Raw genomic sequence first — 19,674 nt, 5'->3', positions numbered from 1 at the left:
CAATCCCTGTAGGCTTCCAGTTACCTCCAGTAGCTTTTGACTAATCTATGCTTTTGTTTATGTAAAGCACATTGAATTACCCCTGTGAATGAAATGTGCTACAGTATATAAATAAACTTGCCTTGCCTTTTAATGTTTAATGTGGAATCTCAAGTGATTAAATGCAGACAGAATGCTAAAGGAAAAAGACAAAAATAGGACTGTCTTTTGCAAGGTGACACTGTTAAAGGGAGCCTTTCAAATGTAGAACTTTACTGTATTAGGTTTTAAAAAAGAGACATTGGTTTTTGGTTGAAAGTAGATTAAACACTAAGTCTGTTCACCAAAGACATTGAGTGAATGAGTCCCGCAGAAATTTATCTTCTGCAGAGATTCATTGCCGTGCTGGTCATCCTTTGTCACCCTGGTGTTACAACTGTCATAACTCTCTGTTTCAGAACCCCCTCCCACCTATGAGGAGAGCTGCAGCAGCAACAACTCCAGTTTTAACAGGTAAACCAAAGGACATATGGAAAAAAAATACAAGCATGGATACAAGGGGTCATCATCTGTCGCCAGTGCCATAGATATGCTCTATCCATTGCTATTCCACAGGCCCTTGTGGCCCCCTGCTGGATGTATCGGGCATTGCAATAGGCCCCCAAACCTGCCTTTGGATTGTCACCGTATCTCCAGTGAAGTTGAGTTACATCCATTTTCCAAATACATAAAAAGGGATCCAAGACTTTGTTTCACCTTTTCTCATTTCAACTCCCCTATTTTGCTACTGTTTGATCTACGCGGAGGAAGAAAGAACCCAAAGGCAAAACCAGGGAGAGGAAAAGACACCGAAAATATTTCAATTGCGCTAAACAGAGGCACTTCTTAAAAACCACTTAATATGTATGTATGCAGCAACACTGGAGATCATTATTATGAGTGGATAATGAGGGGGTGGGGTGGGGGCGGTAATTAAAGTTTTGTGTTTGAAGAGAGTACAATACTAGCATCTGTGATGCGTAGAAATAAAATAAAAAAACATCCTATTGTAACGTATTGTACATTTATACATATTCATTTACTTTGATTCCTACCAAGGCTGGCCTTCACAGAAATATCTCAAATACTTAGTACAAATGTGAGACATTTTAATGTACGCAGAAAGCTGTAGCAGACACCAAGGCCATACAGTTTCAAGTCCAATAGACCTTACAATGTACGCTAGTGTCTTTTTGAATGACCCAGATCTGAATCAGCCTGCAACAGGATTAATAGTCTAGAGAGACTCTGTTGTTTCACACACACTCACACACACACACAGTATGGAGTATCGCTGGAATGCATCAAACTCCAGATGAAGATACAAACTGGCATCAGTTCCCTGTGATTTAATGGCAATTTGATCTAAGGGGTTATTGCAGAGGCTTTCTGGTGCTTTAGATTACATGATACACTGACAGTATCATATGATATAAGAATCAGTCAACCAAGGATATTACTGGCCCTACACACTATCGCAGTACACTTACACAATGCTTTGGTTGAAACTGTGATATTAAGAGCTAACAGCAAACTGTTTACTGGTGTACAAGTGTATAATTTCTTGGATGACCAACTCACAGAATACCAGCAAGACAAAAGACACACACGTTGTGGCAATTAAATAACGAGACTATGTGAGCATATTAGATATATGAGTAACAAGTTTTCTTTTAATTACACAATTATATTACAATTGAAATGTAGCATTTGTCTCATTATTTAATAGCTACACCCCATAGTTAACGTTTTGTTTCAATACAGGATGCATTTCATTGCACAGAGAGCATCCTGTCAATCCTGTGGATTATTAAACAGTCCTCGTGACCCCAGACTTGTTTTTACTTGAAAATGTTGACTTAAAATGTCAACTTATTATATATACCGCTACAGATTAGCACTGTTCAGAAAATGCAGCACTGTTAAAACCCTTCATGAGAGCAATCAGAACAGCCCTTTCATATTGTGTAATCAGTGCAGAAAGGTATTGTCCTTGCATCCCAAATTCCCCTGATCCTTAAAGGATAAAGGCAATGTAATTAAAGTAAAGGTGATGTGATTAAATGTTGCTCTTATGCATTGTTACAGTACAGGCAATGCTGTTGTCTTAATGGCAGTTCCACTTTAGTTAGAACCTTATGTTTGATTTCTAAATATTAACTGATGTTGTTGAAAGAAAAAAACAAAGACGTTTCTGATACTATTTGCTTCGTCAAATACTTGTTTGACTTCCAGCACTTCACCAGGCAGGTGTGACCACTGTTCCTGCACCTAGCTCTGACAAAGACAAAGGCTTTGTGGTTAAGAGATCTTCATAGTAGAAACAAGATCAATCAACATCGTTTCTGATGGCCACATGCCCCAAAGTTAACAGTTTGGGATCATACATGCAGCGTCAGTACCACCGTTGTTTTTATTTATTTCATATCTGGTTTTATTTTTTGGTTCTAATGTTGAATGAATGGTGTGCTGAGGTGGATGTGAAGCCTTATGTCACTTTGTTGCTGTGAATCATTTTTGACTACTTTCAATATCTGTACTCTTTTACGGGGTCAACTCAAACTTATCCTGCTAGTATGATACACGACTGTGCACACTGTTCAAGCACAAAAGTAGCAACATTACATTGACTTTTTCTTTTCTCTTGAGAGAGGGGGAGAGAGAGAGAGAAAAAGAGAAGGACAGGGAAAACGAGAAAGCTCTAAATTGATTGTGTTCAGAATTTTAAGAAGTGTGTTAAGGTCGCCATCAACCGTAAATACAATATTGAGTCTGATGAAATGTTCTGTGCTATGGTAGACACGCCATAACCTTTCACTCAAGCTCAGCATGACATTCTAACAACCAAACCAGCACGCTTCAAGCAGACTGCTCCATGAGAATCCTGAGTCTTTCCACTACAGTAGATAGCATTTCAACAATGAAATTCCTCCAACCTTCACAGCACTCTACATAATCACTTTCGCCAGAACTGATAAATGGAGGTGCTCCATCAGTTTGAAAGGGGGAGTAGAGAGAGAGAGGGAAAAGATGGGTATTGGAGTGTGTTGGTTTCCATACCCCACAACCACCACCACCACCCTGCATGTTTCCTGAGGACTACCCTTAAGAGTGCCTTCAGAATGCTAATGTCGCCATGGGCGAGAAGGTCAGAGATATAGAGGATTGATGAGGAAAGTCTTTTTATACTCCTGCTACTGGTGGACCATCCTTCTTCTCTTGTCTATTCCCAAAAACCGTTTCCTTTCATCTTTTTGGTCAGGGGAAATAAATGGGGGAAGACTTTGTGCAATTTTGTGTCACCTGAGATACCCTGAAGACTGTACGGGGTTGAGTTATGTCCTGAGTCGGCTGTTTCTGTTCTGTTGCTGTCCTGTTTTTTGCTACACCAAAGCTTTTAAGTTTCCTTTGTTGGTCATCGTATGCAATTCCTGGTGGTCTGTTGGAAGTACCTTTTCTATATGGCACATATTGCTATGTGTAAAAACCTTTGGAAAGAAGTCCCTTGTTGTTTTGTTAGGCTTTTTTCAATTCACTGGCCAATATTGGAATACTGCGATGTTCACCACGGTGGATCTGTGTAACATTCAAACTAAGAATGATGATGATTTTGAATCAATATTGTACAGTATGACAATAAATTTGCATTGATTACACATAATTTGTCTGATTTCACTGGGGTTTAAGATCTATTCGACCAGGTTTCAGTATCTGTGCAGCACACAGATCTGCTCAGTTCCTTTGTAAGTCATTCACCACTGAGAGGACTCATAAATCAATTGTATTCTAAGACACACACAAGCAGCATACACAATTGACTGCCAAGCAAAACATCTCCATAATATCCAGTGAGATCCACTACCGGTAATCTCCTCTCTGTGCAACGATGTTAAAAATAATTGATAGACTGATGTAAAGACAAAGATCTCTGATGTATTTAAATTCAAAACTGAAACAGTGGTGTTGTTGATGTTAAGAAACCAAATAGTAGTTCTATCTATTCAATCTGATAATGCAAAGTCATAAAAAAGTGTTACTGTGTTTATTCACAGTTATGTCCTACAAACTGTATAAGGTCGTATAGGAAGACATGGAAGGAAATGTTAATTCAACAATGTTATCCATTCTGTTGTAAGGGTTGGCTTTGAGGATAAACTGACCTTCAAATTCTTGCACCTTGCCATATTCAGCCTAGAATGAACGTGAAATGCATAGCAATATTCCCTTTGGGGACAGTCATTTTTCCTGGCATAAAGGGAAGAAATGTCCATGAGCTGTAGTTTGACAGCAATATTGCAGTGGGCCCCAACATTTTGTATTTGTTTATAATAATAATAATAATAATAATAATAATAAAGCTTTATTTGTATAGCACCTTTCATACACAGAATGCAGCTCAAAGTGCTTTACATTTGAAGCATGTAACACAATAATAGTCAGTCAGTCATTATCAATCACTTTTCTTTGCTGTTTATGTTATACTCAGCAACATATCAAAAATATAGAAAATGACGCCATAAGACTGGCAGCCTTAACCCTCTTACCCCCACAAGTTAACGCTATATGGCAACTGTGGCAAGGAAAAACTCCCATATTCCAGGAAGAAACCTTGAGCAGAACCTGACTTAATAGGGGGAGCCCATCTGCTTCTGGCTGGCTGCGCCCTCCAATAGTAGCAGATGTAGAATAATCTGAAAATGTAGTCTACAGGATAAGATGAGTTAACTAAAAGCTTTCCTGTACAGGTATGTTTTCAGATCTTTTTAAAAATATTTACTGAACTTCGCCTGCTTGATGTACAGAGGCAGGGTGTTCCATAGTTTGGGGCATAATGGATAAACGCAGCTTCTCCACTTTGTTTGTGGAGCACTTTGGGTGCGATTAAAAGATTAGAATTGGATGATCTAAGTTTCCTTTGTGGTTGATAAGATATTAAAAGTTCAGAGATATATGAAGGTGCTATGCCATTCAGAGCTTTGTAAGTAATTAACATAACCTTAAAATCAATTCTATAGGAAATAGGGAGCCAGTGCAGTTCAGCCAACACAGGGGTGATGTGTTCTCTCTTCTTAGTCTTAGTTAAAAAGTCTAGCCGCAGAGTTCTGTATGAGTGCCAATTTCTTTAGATGTTTTTTGGGAAGACCAGTGAAAAGTGCATTGCAGTAGTCTAACCTGCTAGTGATAAAGGAAGTGAATTAGTTTTTCTGCATCTTGTTGAGTTAAAAGGGGCGACTTTGGCAATGTTTCTCAAGTGGAAATAGGCTGTCTGAGTAACTTTACTGATATGGGGCTTAAAACTTAACTCTGCATCTAAGATGACACCGAGGCTTGTTACTTTTTGGTTTGACCTGGTGTGCCAAGTTCCCCAGATTACTAAGAATAATATCTCGCTTTTAGTTTTTGGTCCAACCAGAAGTACCTCTGTTTTGTCATCATTTAGTTTCAAAAAAGTTTTTGCTCATCCACTGATTAATGGAGGTTAGGCATGCAGTGAGAGAGCAAAGGCCATCTGGGTTAGTTGGCTCCACAGAAAGATACAATTGGGTATCATCTGCGTAGCTGTGGAAGTTTACATTATGCTGACTTATGACGTTTCCCAATGGAAGCATATATAGAGAAAATAGCAGGGGACCAAGGCAGCTCCCTGGGCCACACAAAAAGGCAAGTCATGTTTTCAGATACATGATCTCCTAGACTGATATAAAAATCTCTGCCAGTAATGTAGGTTTGAAACCAGTTTAGAGCATTATCAGAGAGACCCACCCACTTCAAGCAAGGCGTGAATTAGGATGCTATGATCAATGGTGTCAAATGCCGCGACGAGCGTTTTCTGTGCTGTGATTTGATCTAAAACCTGATTGGAATTTTTCAAGGATACTGTTTTCGTTGAGGAAGGTATTTAACTGATTGCAAACAACTTTTTCAAGTACTTTGCTCAAAAACGATAGATTTGATATAGGCCTGTAGTTGCTCAGATTGGTATGGTCAAGATTTGACTTTTTAAGTAAAGGTTTCACAACAGCGGTTTTAAAAGCAGTTGGAAATATACCTGTTTCTAATGAGGTATTTATTACCTTGAGAAAAAAGGGAGCTAAGCCATCATATACTTTTTTGAGGAATGTAGTAGGGATTGGATCTAAAACACATGTTGAGGAGCCGGTTTGAGTTATAATTTTACCAAGCTCAGATTGAGTAATAGTGCTAAAGGACCTTAATTTTGGGGGGCTGTTTTTGGGTGTACTATCAAACATATTACTTGTGTTACCAATAGCCTCCCTTATAGAAATGACTTTTTTTTTGAAGAAGTCTGCAAATTCTTAGATCTTAGAGAGGATGCCTGACTGAGTGTATCAAAAGGTGTTTGATGCAATAGCCTATCAATGGTAGAGAACAACACCCTAGAGTTTCCACTGTTTTCAGCAATTACCTTAGAGAAGTGGTTCCTCCTCTCATTCCGAATAGCTCTATTATAATTTGCAATTTTTTCTTTTTAGAATGGCACGGTGAACCTGTAACTTAGTTTTTCTCCATGTTCTCTCAGCTTTCCTACATGATCTTTTAGATCATGGATATTTTCGCTCATCCAAGGTGTCAGTTTGCTACAGGGCCTTTTTTAGTCTTTAAGGGTGCCACTCTGTCAAGCAGAGCCTAATTCACGATTAAGAGCCTCTACCATTTGATCAATGGGATGATGTAAAATATCTAAATTTATGGAGTCTATAAGAGCTATGAACTGCTGTTCTGCTCTAATGTCCAAGAGTCGCGATTTGATTGCAATTTCGGGATAAATATTTGGAGTATGTAGTACAATATTAAAAGATACACAATGATGATCAGACATATTTATATCATTTACTGATAAGTCTGTGACTTCTATCCCTCTGGAAATGACTAGATCGAGGGTGTTGCCAAGGTTGTGGGTGGGTCCTGTAACATGCTGCTTTTAGCTCTAAACTGTCCAACACATTAAGGAACTTACTGGCTTTAGCATCAGTTGTCTTATTGACATGAATATTGAAGTCGCCATTTACAATTATCCGATCATAGCTAGTGATGATGAGCGACATAAGTTCAGAAAACTGGTCGAGAAAGCCAGTCCATAGTTTAGGAGGGCGGTATAAGGTTAATAGAAGTACAGCTGGGTCAGCCTTCAGAGTGAGGGCAATATACTCAAAGGAAGCGATTTTCGCCAAAGTTGACCTCGTGTGCAACTATATTTGTTTGAGAGAATGGAGGCAATTCCACCACCTCGTTTGCCTTGTCTAATTGAGTGGAAGAAATTATAATTTGGGGACAAGTCTCAACAAGAACAGCTTCGCTGTCTGAAGTCAGCCAGGTTTCAACAAGAAACAGAAAATCCAATTTTTTTTCACTAATAAAATCATTGATTGCAAAGGTTTTGGTAGTAAGTGTTTGACAAAGTGGCACTGCACATTTCGGCTGAGAGTGGATATGTCTTGTGTTAACAATCTTGTTTAGATTTTGAATCACTATGTGTCAGCTCCGACTGATAGTAATAGTAATGACTATTACACCGACCGATACTGATAGTAATGCATCAGCACCCACACCCACAGATGTGTAGATTCTTCCTGATGCATTTGGTTCAATTAATGAAATGTGAGGTTAATCCAAATGTTTGCCTCTTATTATAAATCACAGATAATGATTTTTAGAATCCTATCCTTGCATTGTCAACACAATTCTTAAAAATGATTATGTTTGGACACTTGTATACTAAATAAGTAAACAGAATAATTGTAATGCTATACAGTGCTGTTTGTATTAGTGTACTAAATTGTCTCTCTAAATCATTTTAAAAGTTTCATGTAGTACTTTCATAGTTCATAGAGTCCATGAAAAACAGTATTTATTAGACCCTATACCAAAATAGCAAGCTGTGAGACATGCCTTCTGTGGCAAATTATAGTGTGGTCTGTAACTATCAGAGTCATTTAGAGCCTGAGTCAAGAACAGGGCAATGTCCTGAGGGTGTACAAATGTGTCACCATGGAATAATAATAATTGGTCATGTCCTGGGTGTAAAAATGTGTCACCATGGAACAGGCCGAATTAAAGTGTCCTGTTGAATTCCAAAGACTACTGTATGTGGTTAGATTACTTGAATTAATTGTGGATATCTGATGAAGCTGATGCTGTTTTTACCTGGAGAAACCTTTTCTACAAAAAAGATTCTTTGGCCTCTATCATTATGGTCTAAAGCACAGTCTAAAGTCTATAATTATCATGACACAAAGCTTATTCCTATCGTAGACATGCGTTTTTTGCCATGCCCGTCTGCCAAGAGGTTTTCGCCATGCCCGTCTGCCAAGAGGTTTTTGCCATGCCCGTCTGCCAAGGGGTAAGTGTTGCTTTTTGCAGGCTATGTTTTCGATGGTAACCTATTGTCAGTCAGTAGTTAAAGTAACTGTATATAACTGTTTTGTCATTGACTATGAGACGCGTGTAGGCTATATACTCTGCTAGGATTTAGTAAAGCATGGTTTAGTGGAATACCTGTTCCATACAGTCTCACGTGCAAGCAGATTTCTTCAAATGCGCCGGTGACCATCAAAAAACTGATGCGCTGTTTGAAGTCACGCTGCTTACTGTTAAAGGGAATGACAGATGTCATTCTCATTGGATGTTACCAAAACACACCCATGACTGATTAAGAACCATAAGGCCCACCTTCTTGCGCCAAGCGCCGGACGTTTGATAACTTTTCATAACTACACCACACCCAATATGGACTGGACAACCCACGAAATTTGTTAAAACTTTTCGCCAGTGACCATACGATTTAGACTGTCATGATAGGGCCCTTTGTCAGCAAATGTTTTTTTTCTTAATACATGACAGCCATGATAAAGTTTCACATGAAACATCCTACATCTAAGTTTAACTTAGTTTAACAATATTAAAATAAAAAATTGTAAAACGGTTATTCATGGATTGTGTTTATCTCAATTTCCAACAAATTCAGATTATATGATCAGAGTTAATTGATAGACAATAGATGGGTCAAGCATGAGCCCATGGAATATGAGTGAGGGGCCCAATTAAGACATCATATAATATAGACAATAGATCTGATTTTTGTACATGCTTTTCTTGTTTTTACATTTTTGTCAACATGATACGACTGTGCAGATTTGTTCCTTCATTTTGTTTTTTAATATGTCATGTGTGCATACTAAAGCACAAGAAATCTTGATGGAACCTTATTGCAGAATTTGAATTTTACATCCAGACTATGTCTATTGCATAACTGTAGGGAAGACTATTGCTTAACTGTAACAAGGTTAAAGTCTTCTCCATCAACCTGGACAACTGGGAGGCACTTGCAAGCGACAGATCCAACTGGCGCACAGCAATTACCAACACGGCTGCAGAGCCTCTCAGCAGGCCTACAAGTCCTTCCTGGAAGAGAGACGCTCAAAATGGGAAGCGGTTCATCGCATGCGACATGAACGGCCATAGTAGTAGTAGTAGTAACAAGGTTACACATGATTGGCCCAAGTTGTAGAGCACTCTTATGGTCTCTCTGACTACTTTACATGATACCAACAGAAACACAGCACCTAGCTGCAGATTAGGGACAAAAGGAGGTTGAAATTGCATGCTGTTATTAATACCTCAAATTGGTCAGAGAGGAGCAGTGGGTAGTTCCTACCTGAAACTAGAAAGTTGTTAGGTTGGTAATCGCCAACAGAGGGCCACTTAGACAATGGCAGAGTGCTGTTTGTCATGTTATGAGGTTATGTGCCATCAAAATTATTTTGGAAATGTTATCTTAAGGTTAATTAAACTGTTATGGGTGCCTTTAACTTTTCATAAACCACTGTAAAATGTTTTAAAAGCATAATTTTCCTTCAAAAGTACATTATTGCCTAGTTAATTTGTTTTTTTTTCTTCAGTGATTTTGTGTCAACGATTCCCAGGACACTGAAAGACCGGGGTGCACAAAACTTGTTGCATGTAGCCCCACAAGGATGACACGGAACCATTGTTTTTCCTTTTGATCCGTCGCCCCCCCGCCGGACTGGACCCCCTGAAAGGAGGGTAGGGCGGACACAGTTTTCTGTTAATATCTCAAGAACTATAGGGCCTAGGAGGACCACACTTTTTTTAGTATGTTGGTCTCAAGGGGCCATGTCAACCCATCCCATAACCACTCATTTGATGGATAGTGCCAGCTAGATAAAAATGAAAAAGCAAAAATGAGGTGTTGTAATCGCAGGTATCTCTGGCTGACAGGGTCAAAACTGCACAAAATTGGAGGTGTAGGGTCATTCTGACACCCTCTGAATGCATGCCAAGTTTCGTGGAATTACGTTCGTGGGTGGCTATACAATAAATTAATTTATGTGTAAATTTAGTGACTACACCAACTGGCCTGTAGATGGCTGGACACAGTTTTCTCTGAATATCTCGAGAAATGTAGGGCGCAGGATGACCAATTATTTTTTGTATGTTGGCCTCCAGGGGCCATGTCAACCCATCCCATATCCACTCATTTGATGTATAGCGCCACCTAGTTAAAAATGAAAAAGCATTAACGAGGCATTGTAATCGCAGGTATCTTAGGCTGACAAGTTCAAAACTGCACAGAATTTGAAGTGAATCAGGATCATTATGACACCCTCTGAATGCATGCCAAGTTTCGTGGAATTCCGTTCATGGGGGACTATACAATAAATTAATATGTGTACATTTAGTGACTGTACACTACGCATGCACACACACACACACTCATGAACACACGCAAACACACACATAAAGATACATGCACACACATGCAGGCACACATACAGTAAACACACACACACACACACATACACATAAATGCACACACACACACACACACACAAGCACAGACACAAACACACATAAACACACACACACGCACAGGTATGCACACACTCACACACATGCACACACACACACACATAAACACACACACGCATAAACACACACACAGACACACATAGACACACGCACACACACATGCACAGACGCACAGTAGACATACGTACGCACATGCACACACGCATACACACACACACAGACACACACACACAGACACATAAAAGACACACACACATGCAGGCAAGCAAACACACACACACACACACACACACACACACACACACACACACCATTACCCCACACACACACACTCACAAGCGAAATCACAGAAGAAGCACACAACACAGAAGCACACAACACAAAAACAAACGCACACATGCACACAATTTACATACCGGCACACAAAAGTTGCAAGAGTAGGAGATGGAGACAAATTGAGAAGCGTGATTTATTTTTGTGGAGAGAATGTGTAGGTGAGCGGTGGTCATATTTTGTATCGCTAGATGCGGTACATCTAGTTATCAGGCGTTTTTGTCCAAAGCGACATACAAATAACAACAAAACAAAGTTAAATTTAACAGTAAATTATTTTAAAAGTTGGTACTACATTAAGGAGAATAGCAATAATAAACAACAATGTCAATTCAATCAATAGCTTAATGAAAATAAATAAATACTTTTTTCCCTTTTCCATTGTGAGATAGGAGTGAGGGTCTGCAGTGACATGACTGCTCATGTTATTATTATAACACCGAATGCCCTGTCCTAAAGGTCTATAATCTCATGAAGCAAAAAATGAAATCTAACAGAGCCACAAAGACAGTTGCTCATGAATGATGGAACTAGCAACACCTCAGACAACGTATGCCACTGTGTCTTTTGCCGTTCCTGCTGCCACAATGACATGAACAGCTTCAATCCATCAGCCTGTCATGCAATGTTGTGGACCATTGAGTCGCTCGCAGTCTGTTTATCACTAAGTGAATGCACTCCCAACAGCAAAGAGACAGACAGAATTCAAGGCAGTTTTATGTGATTCTACATTTACAAAAGCAGTCTAAAAGATTCTATTCAATTCTATTTCTGAGCCACACTAAACATATGGGATCCTTAGATGCTCATAATAGAGCATAGAAACATTATTCAGGGTTAGATAGGCTAAATTAACACGCAAAACTTAAAAGCAGTGTATCAAATAAACAACTTTGCCAAACGAAACTTGTAAATAATGAAGTAATTAGGTTTACCCAGAGCCATATAAAGGTAAAGGTTTATATGGCTCTGGGTTTACCTAGTTGTGGTCAAGCCAAAGTGAAAGACTGACTTTGAATGGGATGGCAAATTAAGTCAGTGACGTAGTAAAATAATGGGCGGGGATTCGGTGGATGGCTGAGGAACCATGGCTTCAGTGGAAACTGAGGTAAGAGAGCCGCGAATATACATTGTAAGTTTGTTTCTCGGCGATGTGGCGTTCTCACTTCTTCTTTTTCTGGTTAAATGTTGCATATGCCCTATAGTGCTAACCGAGGCAGAGAGCAAAGGTTTAATGGCAATTAGTCAACGCTATCTTCATTAAATTTCAAACTGCCCGCCTGATATTCTCTATCCAGAAACTCTCGGCTTTTGTGTGTAGAACGGGCGACTGACTGAGCATGAATCGTTGTTGATGACAATAATGGGGGCGGCCTCTCGATCGAAAGACACATGGCCCCGGCATCGGAATATCTCATACGAGCTCATTGTACTTTAGTGGGCTAGCTTTACTATCCTTATTCCCGGGTTTCTAGACTATCCGGCTTCACACAATCAGTTTTGCTGTCATATTAAGGAGGATAAATACATGCATCAAACACATTTTGCAGTTATTTAGATCCCCATATGCTCTGCTTTTTGAAGTAGTGTTGGTGGACGTTTATATGATGTTTAAAACGTGAAATTAAGCACAGGAAGCTTGGTAGCTAATGTTAGCTGCTAACCATCATCACTTATGTTAACATTGTTTAGTGTTACCTGTTTAATCTTATGGGCTAACACAGAATTTGTGTTGAGTCTGAGGTGTGATTAGTAATTTTGAGTTAATTGACAGTCGCCCATATATTCATTATAGTCGTCATTGCGTAGTCTTTGTAGACTGATACAGTGATGGCTAAGTTAGCTGACATGCCTTATTCGAAAGGTGCATGTCAGCTCAACCACCGTATCAATTTGTCCCCTTTCAAGTGCAATATTTAATCATTTTATTTAGATGTATTCTGGGCTGTTGCAGACAGGTGCATGCGTTATATGATGAGCGACATCGGCTGTGAAATCTGTAGTTAAGCATAATGATTCATGACATAAGTTTTACTTGACATCATGCACTTTAAATCCGCTCTACTCCCTGTCTTCTTGCGCTGTGAGTTTTCACGAATCTCCTGCAAATCAGAAAAACTTATTTCTTATAGCAGACCGTGTGTGTGTAGCGTTGAGCTAAATTGTGAAGTGAGGGGGCTACAATGTAACAGTAGACGTAAATGTACAATAACATTTCACTCAGCGAAGTTTGATAACTTGCTGTGATCATGGGTTAGAATATTCACCTATCATTTCGTTGATTTAAGACTGGTTGATGATGGTGGAGTGGATAAGGATACCTACCATGCTTTCATGTGCACTGGTTTCGGAATGCAGCCAGTTGTGTCCAATGATTGTAATCAATAAACCTAATGCAATTATGTATTTGACTCATTACACGAGGTGCGTAAGAATAGTTGTCACAGAATTGGTTCCGTTGATTGGTAATTATGCAGTAAATGCATCAGGGAAACGAGCTCTTTCTGGACAGTTTTCTTCCGCCAGAGGGCGCTCCAAAGTAACTTAGTGCAACACGAAAATGGTTTCCGTGGCTTGTACCTCTGAGCGCTGCGTTTTGCTGTCTGTGGTCGACCTCAGTGACCCTACAGTCGGTCTTAGAATTGTCTGTTCACACCAGTTGTATAGTTCTCAAATTCTCATTACCGCTGTTGTGACACTATTTTTTATATGTTTATAGGCATAGGTATGGTGTACAAATAAGCCAGCGTTACTGCTTATCATCTTGATAGTTTGTACGTGGATTAGGCCTTCTGACTTGCCAAAGGATAGTTTATATTCACAGTGGCAGACCAGTAGCCTACTTGATAAAGCTTTCCTTGTTAAATTGCTTGCATCTAAACTCTTTAACTCATCCAAACCAACCTGTGGAGTATTGCACAGTACAGCTACATTGACGCTTAATGGGTACCCTCTGGTCTCATGCAGTAAGTAAGTCTCAATCGTTTGGTGCTTAATATGCATATGTGGAAGACATCTAGCTTAGTGCTTTTTTTGTTTATTGCCATGCAGTAAGTCAAGTTTCTCTGGCTGACACTAGATCCTTTTTCTGATATGAGCCAATGAGGAGCCTTATCATAAACCTTGGAAATAAGCCTGGGAAATCAAAGACTGTATTGTAGTATTTGGAGAAAATATGTTTGACCATACATTATAAAATAAGTGGAGGAAAAATATCTCTTCAAAATAGTCAGATCAACTTATGTTGCAAATAAATTGGCCCTACATGGTGTCAGTCCAGGTAAACAAGGATTTGTTGAGTTCCCTCCATGGCGCATGAAGAGAGATTGTTCCTCCTTTGCAGCAGACGATCTGTTTCAGACCTTGAGATCCACTGAGCATGCTCAGCACTGCGCAAGGCTGCTCCTACTGGAGAGAGGGAGCACTAGCCTTATAACGCAAAAACAGGCCTTCATGGCCTACACGACATCGACTAGTGGCTTCAGCTTGTGCTCTTAGCCAAGATATGCGGGGCCTCTCTCCTCACAAAGGTATGAGAAATGCTGGTATGAACTCTGGCATTTCATGGAAACCATGATTGTGCTTTTCTGGTGGGTAATCCTGTTTATTATTCGGACTGGATTTTTGTCTTTAGATGTAGACCTTGCATTGATTTTTGTGATAAATGTGCGGCCATTTTAGTTGTTGCAGTGATCTGATTGAGACCAAATCATCTGCCCAGTAGGCCTCTTTAGGGCTCTTGTTTAACATTGATGGTATCTGGGTTGGTCCAGAGAAGGTTGGCCTCTGGACCATTTTGGGTGTTCTTTATGTCCAGTCTTAAATGGCCTTGGCAATGTTGCCTCTTAGCAACTTGAGGCATAGGCCTACATTGTCTTGACGGTAAGCTTGGTCTCTTTGAATGTTTCATTCCACTTACAAGAGAGTAGCACTGTACTTAGCAGTACAGATTTCTTATTGATGATGACAAATTACTTTTCGACAATTTATTTCATTATGGGGTTAAGTTGCTGTTTACCACCCATGTAGAATTAATTGCATTTAGTACTTTCTCTTTCATGGCCTTAGATTGATTGCTGAGCCTAGAGTTATGTAGCCAAGTATGTTGTGGGCCATCTTTGAACTTTTATGCTGTGATACTATAGGCATTTGAAGCAATTATGCAGTGAGACTGCCCAGTGAGAGAGTTTGGGGTTTGTTTTCTCTCAATTATTATGTTTAAGAAAGGCTGACAATAAGACAATTCATTGCAAGCTTCTATTGGAACTGTAAGCCAGTATTAAACCTGATCTAGGAAATGGCAAGCTTGCACTGATTTTGGTTTCAGTCTTGCTTCTAGTTTCGTGAGTCATTAGCTGCGTTTCCATCCATTTTTAATGTGAATTTTGACCATTCAAATAGAAAATAGAAAACAGGTATAAACTCTGTTAATTAGCCTTTTTTGAAACTTTTTTTTTAATAGTCGTATAATAATTCACTACAGCGAGTGGATTAACTCCCAATTTGCACAGGGTATAATGTTACTGAGGTTGATAGAAATTGGTTTATTCATGTCAATGTTTTTGTTTATTCACATCACATTTGTTTAGATTTCTTTTTTGTTTTGTGCCGACTGCCACAAGCCAATTGTGCATTGTTGTTGAGTCTCGGGTAATGCTGTGTAATGTAAATAGGCCACTGTGTTAAATCCTCTACCTAAAGCACAAGGAATCTAACAACCTACATTTTTTTTACTTTGATTTTTGACTTTGAGGCTTTAACACAGACTGTTGAGATGTAGTGAGATCATTAGCTAACTTCCCTATTGTTTCTTGGGCTATGTCTGCTCACAGATTATTCACCATTGTAGTGCTAAAGATAAACCTATGGAAGTATGTTTGACTATCTTGGACCATTGAGTATGATTATCAAAACTAAAATGGCTTCTTCCTCCCTATTTTCAACCACATAATTTTAGTGCCAGTTAGTCGTTTTCCAAGCATTACAAGTTATTCAACAATTATGCTGTCTTTATGCATTGAAATATGGATTAGTTTGTTCTTCATCTATATGCTTAGTCAGGAAGGAATACCCATCGTATTAAAAATACTGCAACTGCTTATTGGCTACCACATCCATCCTTTATCCTGAAAATACCACCAAGTACCACATTTCAATATTGTAAACCTGATGGGCAATCTTATTTAGTCCATGTGAAGTTTCTTGTATCCTTGAAGTTCTGTCATATTTCTGACATTCTGAGACGGGGGCTTGATATTCTGGCAGTTACTAGCTGCTTACCCATCTGTCTTAAAGGTACAGTCCTTGATTAAAGTTCATCAGGCCTAGGTTTACATTTTTCATTGAATTCAGCAAAATTCTCAGATTCTCACACTCTAGATGTCCATTCAGTGTGGGCACATGAAAAAAGTAATGCAACTCCCCTTGTGTTCCTGCCCAGTCCTGGCTCCGTGAAGGGAAACCTTAAACCTTAGGTCTCCACAATTCCTGCCAATCAACAATGTTGTTTTGAAAGGGAGGGAGCTCACACTTCAACAATCTCTCATGGTCCAAGGTCAAGAACTACCTTAACCAAGTTTTTTCAATAACCAGACTTCCTTATTTCTCTTGTCTAATTCACATCAGTAGAGTCCTCTTCCTTCCTCCATGTCTCACAATATGAAACCTTGCTCTCGTCAACGCAGCAGCCATGCAAGTAAAAACTTATAGATTTCCTAATATAAATTGTTTTATAACATAAAACCGCTCACAACAAGCTGGCCATGTGCTATAAAAGGAACACCAAAGTAAAAGATTTAGTAAGCATCTGTTCATTCTGTCTACATAAGTCTTCCTTTACCTTGTTTTACAGATAATTGGCCAAGGCCCGAATGCATCTAATTAACATGAACTATATTGGTTCTGACCATCAAACTGGTCCTTTCAAAATGAATCTTAAATTCAAAGGGTCAGTGAGGTATACATAAGTACAGGCTTAGATAGTGAAACTAAAACTAAACAAACATTACAAAACATGCCTGTAAAGGAACAAAATGCACTACAACACCACTTCTGTACCTTCATCTGAAGAAACACTATACATGCTTAAAGGCTAACAAACCACAACAGCTGGTAATGACAACTTTACAAATGTGGCTGTTTTTATAAGATGGATACCATAATGGCTAATGGTGACTGCCACATAATTTAATGATGGGACAGGTTAAGGCTCTGCAGTGTTCTGTCAGACCTACTTATGATACTTATTAACTTCACATATTCCTTTGCTCTCCCATCTGTTTTACTGTTATGAATGTAGTTAGGTACTTGGCGAGCATGAAATTAGCATGAGCTATTAATTGGCGGAGTTAGTGTTATAATTTGAAAGTTATTGCACATAATCCACAATGGCCCTCAATACAATTGGTCTTTAGTATTGTTTGGTCATTGATGTTTTCCCTGAATCTTGCTCAGTAGCCAGTAGCATTATTGAGTTTTTAACTTCAGCTTTGTCCAGTGTGAAGAATGCTATTAAAATTGTCTCCTTAATTCCAAATGGAGACACCTTTGACCGAGTAGATTCCAGTGTAGTTAAAAGCAGGTACAAACTTGAGGCTGGCTTGCGAAAGAATAGTTCTTTATTCTGGATGTAACAACAGAGTTCTGTAGCTCTGTTGTACGCACAGCACAGTATTGCAAAATATAGGCCAAGGTGATCAATGAAAAGCAAACATCTAGGAAACTCCTGGATAATTATAATGCCAGAATATACATTCACGTCTGGGGCAAATTGGAGGGGGGGAAACGGGTAGTGATATGGCCATATTCAATTAAGATGTCTTGTGGGGGAATGATTAGTTAGGTACACCATTTGCTGTTGTAAGGTGACAACATTCTGTCTGCTTACAATAAACGTCCTGTTCCCGCCATTTCTGTGGTGTTAAACAAAGAACCAAAAGAATGACATACAGAAAACCACTACAGTCTAACAATCGTAATGATTAGCCAAACCAAGCTTGTGGATTTTTTTTAGCGGAACCTTTATCTTTGAGCATATCTTGAGCTGTGTTGGTGAGAGGGTTCATGACTATGCCTTCACTTTTGTAGACGTATACTCTTCTTTGGAAAGACAAAGCTTTTGTACATTTCTTTAACATCTTCAAGAAATGACAACAGTGGTGTCTTGAGATTATGCATGAAATGGTTGCTTCATGTTTCTCCCCTGCCTTCCTCCCTTCATGAGAAGCAGAGTGTTTCCAACTGAGCATGCCCAGAGAGGGCCAGGTTTGAGCTCTCTACAGAGATCTGGTCACATGACCATGGCAGGGACGGTACATGTGGGAAGCTAGTCGTTTGTATGCTGTTCCCCTTTGCCTCTTCCTCCTCCCTCATCAGTGAGGACCCACAGTCTAAACCAGGTATGGCCAGATAGCTGAAAGGCTAAACCTGGAAAAAGGCATATTGTCTTTAGATTTTCTTTCATTCCTTTGAAGTGTGAAGGAGTGAACCAGGAGAACTGGTTGTTGTTTGAGTGCATGAGCTGCATTTTCTTGTTTCCTTTGTTTATCACTATTGGCTCTAACCTCTTGATCATTTTGATTGATCGATTGATTTTGTTGATTAATATAAAGCCATGTGTTCACCAGCAGGTTGGAATCTACATAAGAAACGTCATATTTGTATTTGTCCGTTTGCTGCTTTGGAATAGCAGGTTATTCCTCAGTGTAAATTTAGACTATGTAAGACTCTCATAAGTAAAAATGGATGGATTTCATAGGTGTAAAACAATGATATTTAATGTTGAACAATTCAAGACTGATAATTCAAGATAAAACACTTTGTTTGTAGCATAGATATTATCACCTTAAGCGATTGGTATTCATACCAAATGCACAGGTATGGAGCGGCCATGTGTTTGGTTTCATCACAAGGAAGGAGGAAGCTTGGCCAGACAGATAGGATTGTCAGAGGTGCCCTTGGATGGCTAGTTCTAATGCTGGATTGGCTAGGCTAGGCTGCATCTTCTAATGCTGACACTTTTGCTCTTCTTTTCCCCCCCCCCTCTCACCCTTGGACAGATGCTTAAGCACACAAGGTGATTCCAGTCCAGTGTTCTGAGGGACCCTCTGACAGCCGTGCAGTGCTTGTTGTTCTAATGCTCTCTCTGTTATCTTCCCTCTGAGGGCTGAGGGTGAAGTGCTTAGTGACCATAGCTTTGGTGCATACCATATCATAAGGCTCCCTTTAGTTGAGACTGCAGAGACATCTGTTTTCACTTGCTGTGTGTGTCTGTGTGACGGCATTTTACTTGATTCCATGTTGTCTGTGTGCAGTGGAGAGCGAGTGGCAGGCTCTGAGCATACTCTAACGGCTCCTGGAGAATGGGCACACAGCTCTACGTGGGTGGGTGTGGGGAATGGTAGACTGACGGAGCCTGGTTTTTCATATGTGTTTTCTGCCTCTCACTCTCTCTTTCTTTTCACACTCTCCCTC

General features: G+C 39.5%; 1 protein-coding gene across 1 annotated transcript in view; it reads left to right on the top strand.

Annotated features, from left to right (window-relative positions):
- The window catches only part of arrdc1b (arrestin domain containing 1b), a 51,229-nt gene extending 47,567 nt beyond the window's left edge, over positions 1 to 3,662 (top strand). Inside the window, exon 8 of the mRNA XM_048258911.1 lies at positions 438 to 3,662. Coding sequence (XP_048114868.1) covers positions 438 to 496 — 59 coding nt within the window. The 3' untranslated portion in view covers positions 497 to 3,662. The remainder of the gene's footprint in view (positions 1 to 437) is intronic.
- The last annotated feature ends 16,012 nt before the right edge of the window (positions 3,663 to 19,674 follow it).

This window comes from Alosa alosa, chromosome 12, assembly GCF_017589495.1.
Source record: "Alosa alosa isolate M-15738 ecotype Scorff River chromosome 12, AALO_Geno_1.1, whole genome shotgun sequence".
In the NCBI taxonomy this organism is placed as follows: Eukaryota; Metazoa; Chordata; class Actinopteri; order Clupeiformes; family Clupeidae; genus Alosa; species Alosa alosa.
This window is presented reverse-complemented; position numbering and strand designations above follow the sequence as displayed.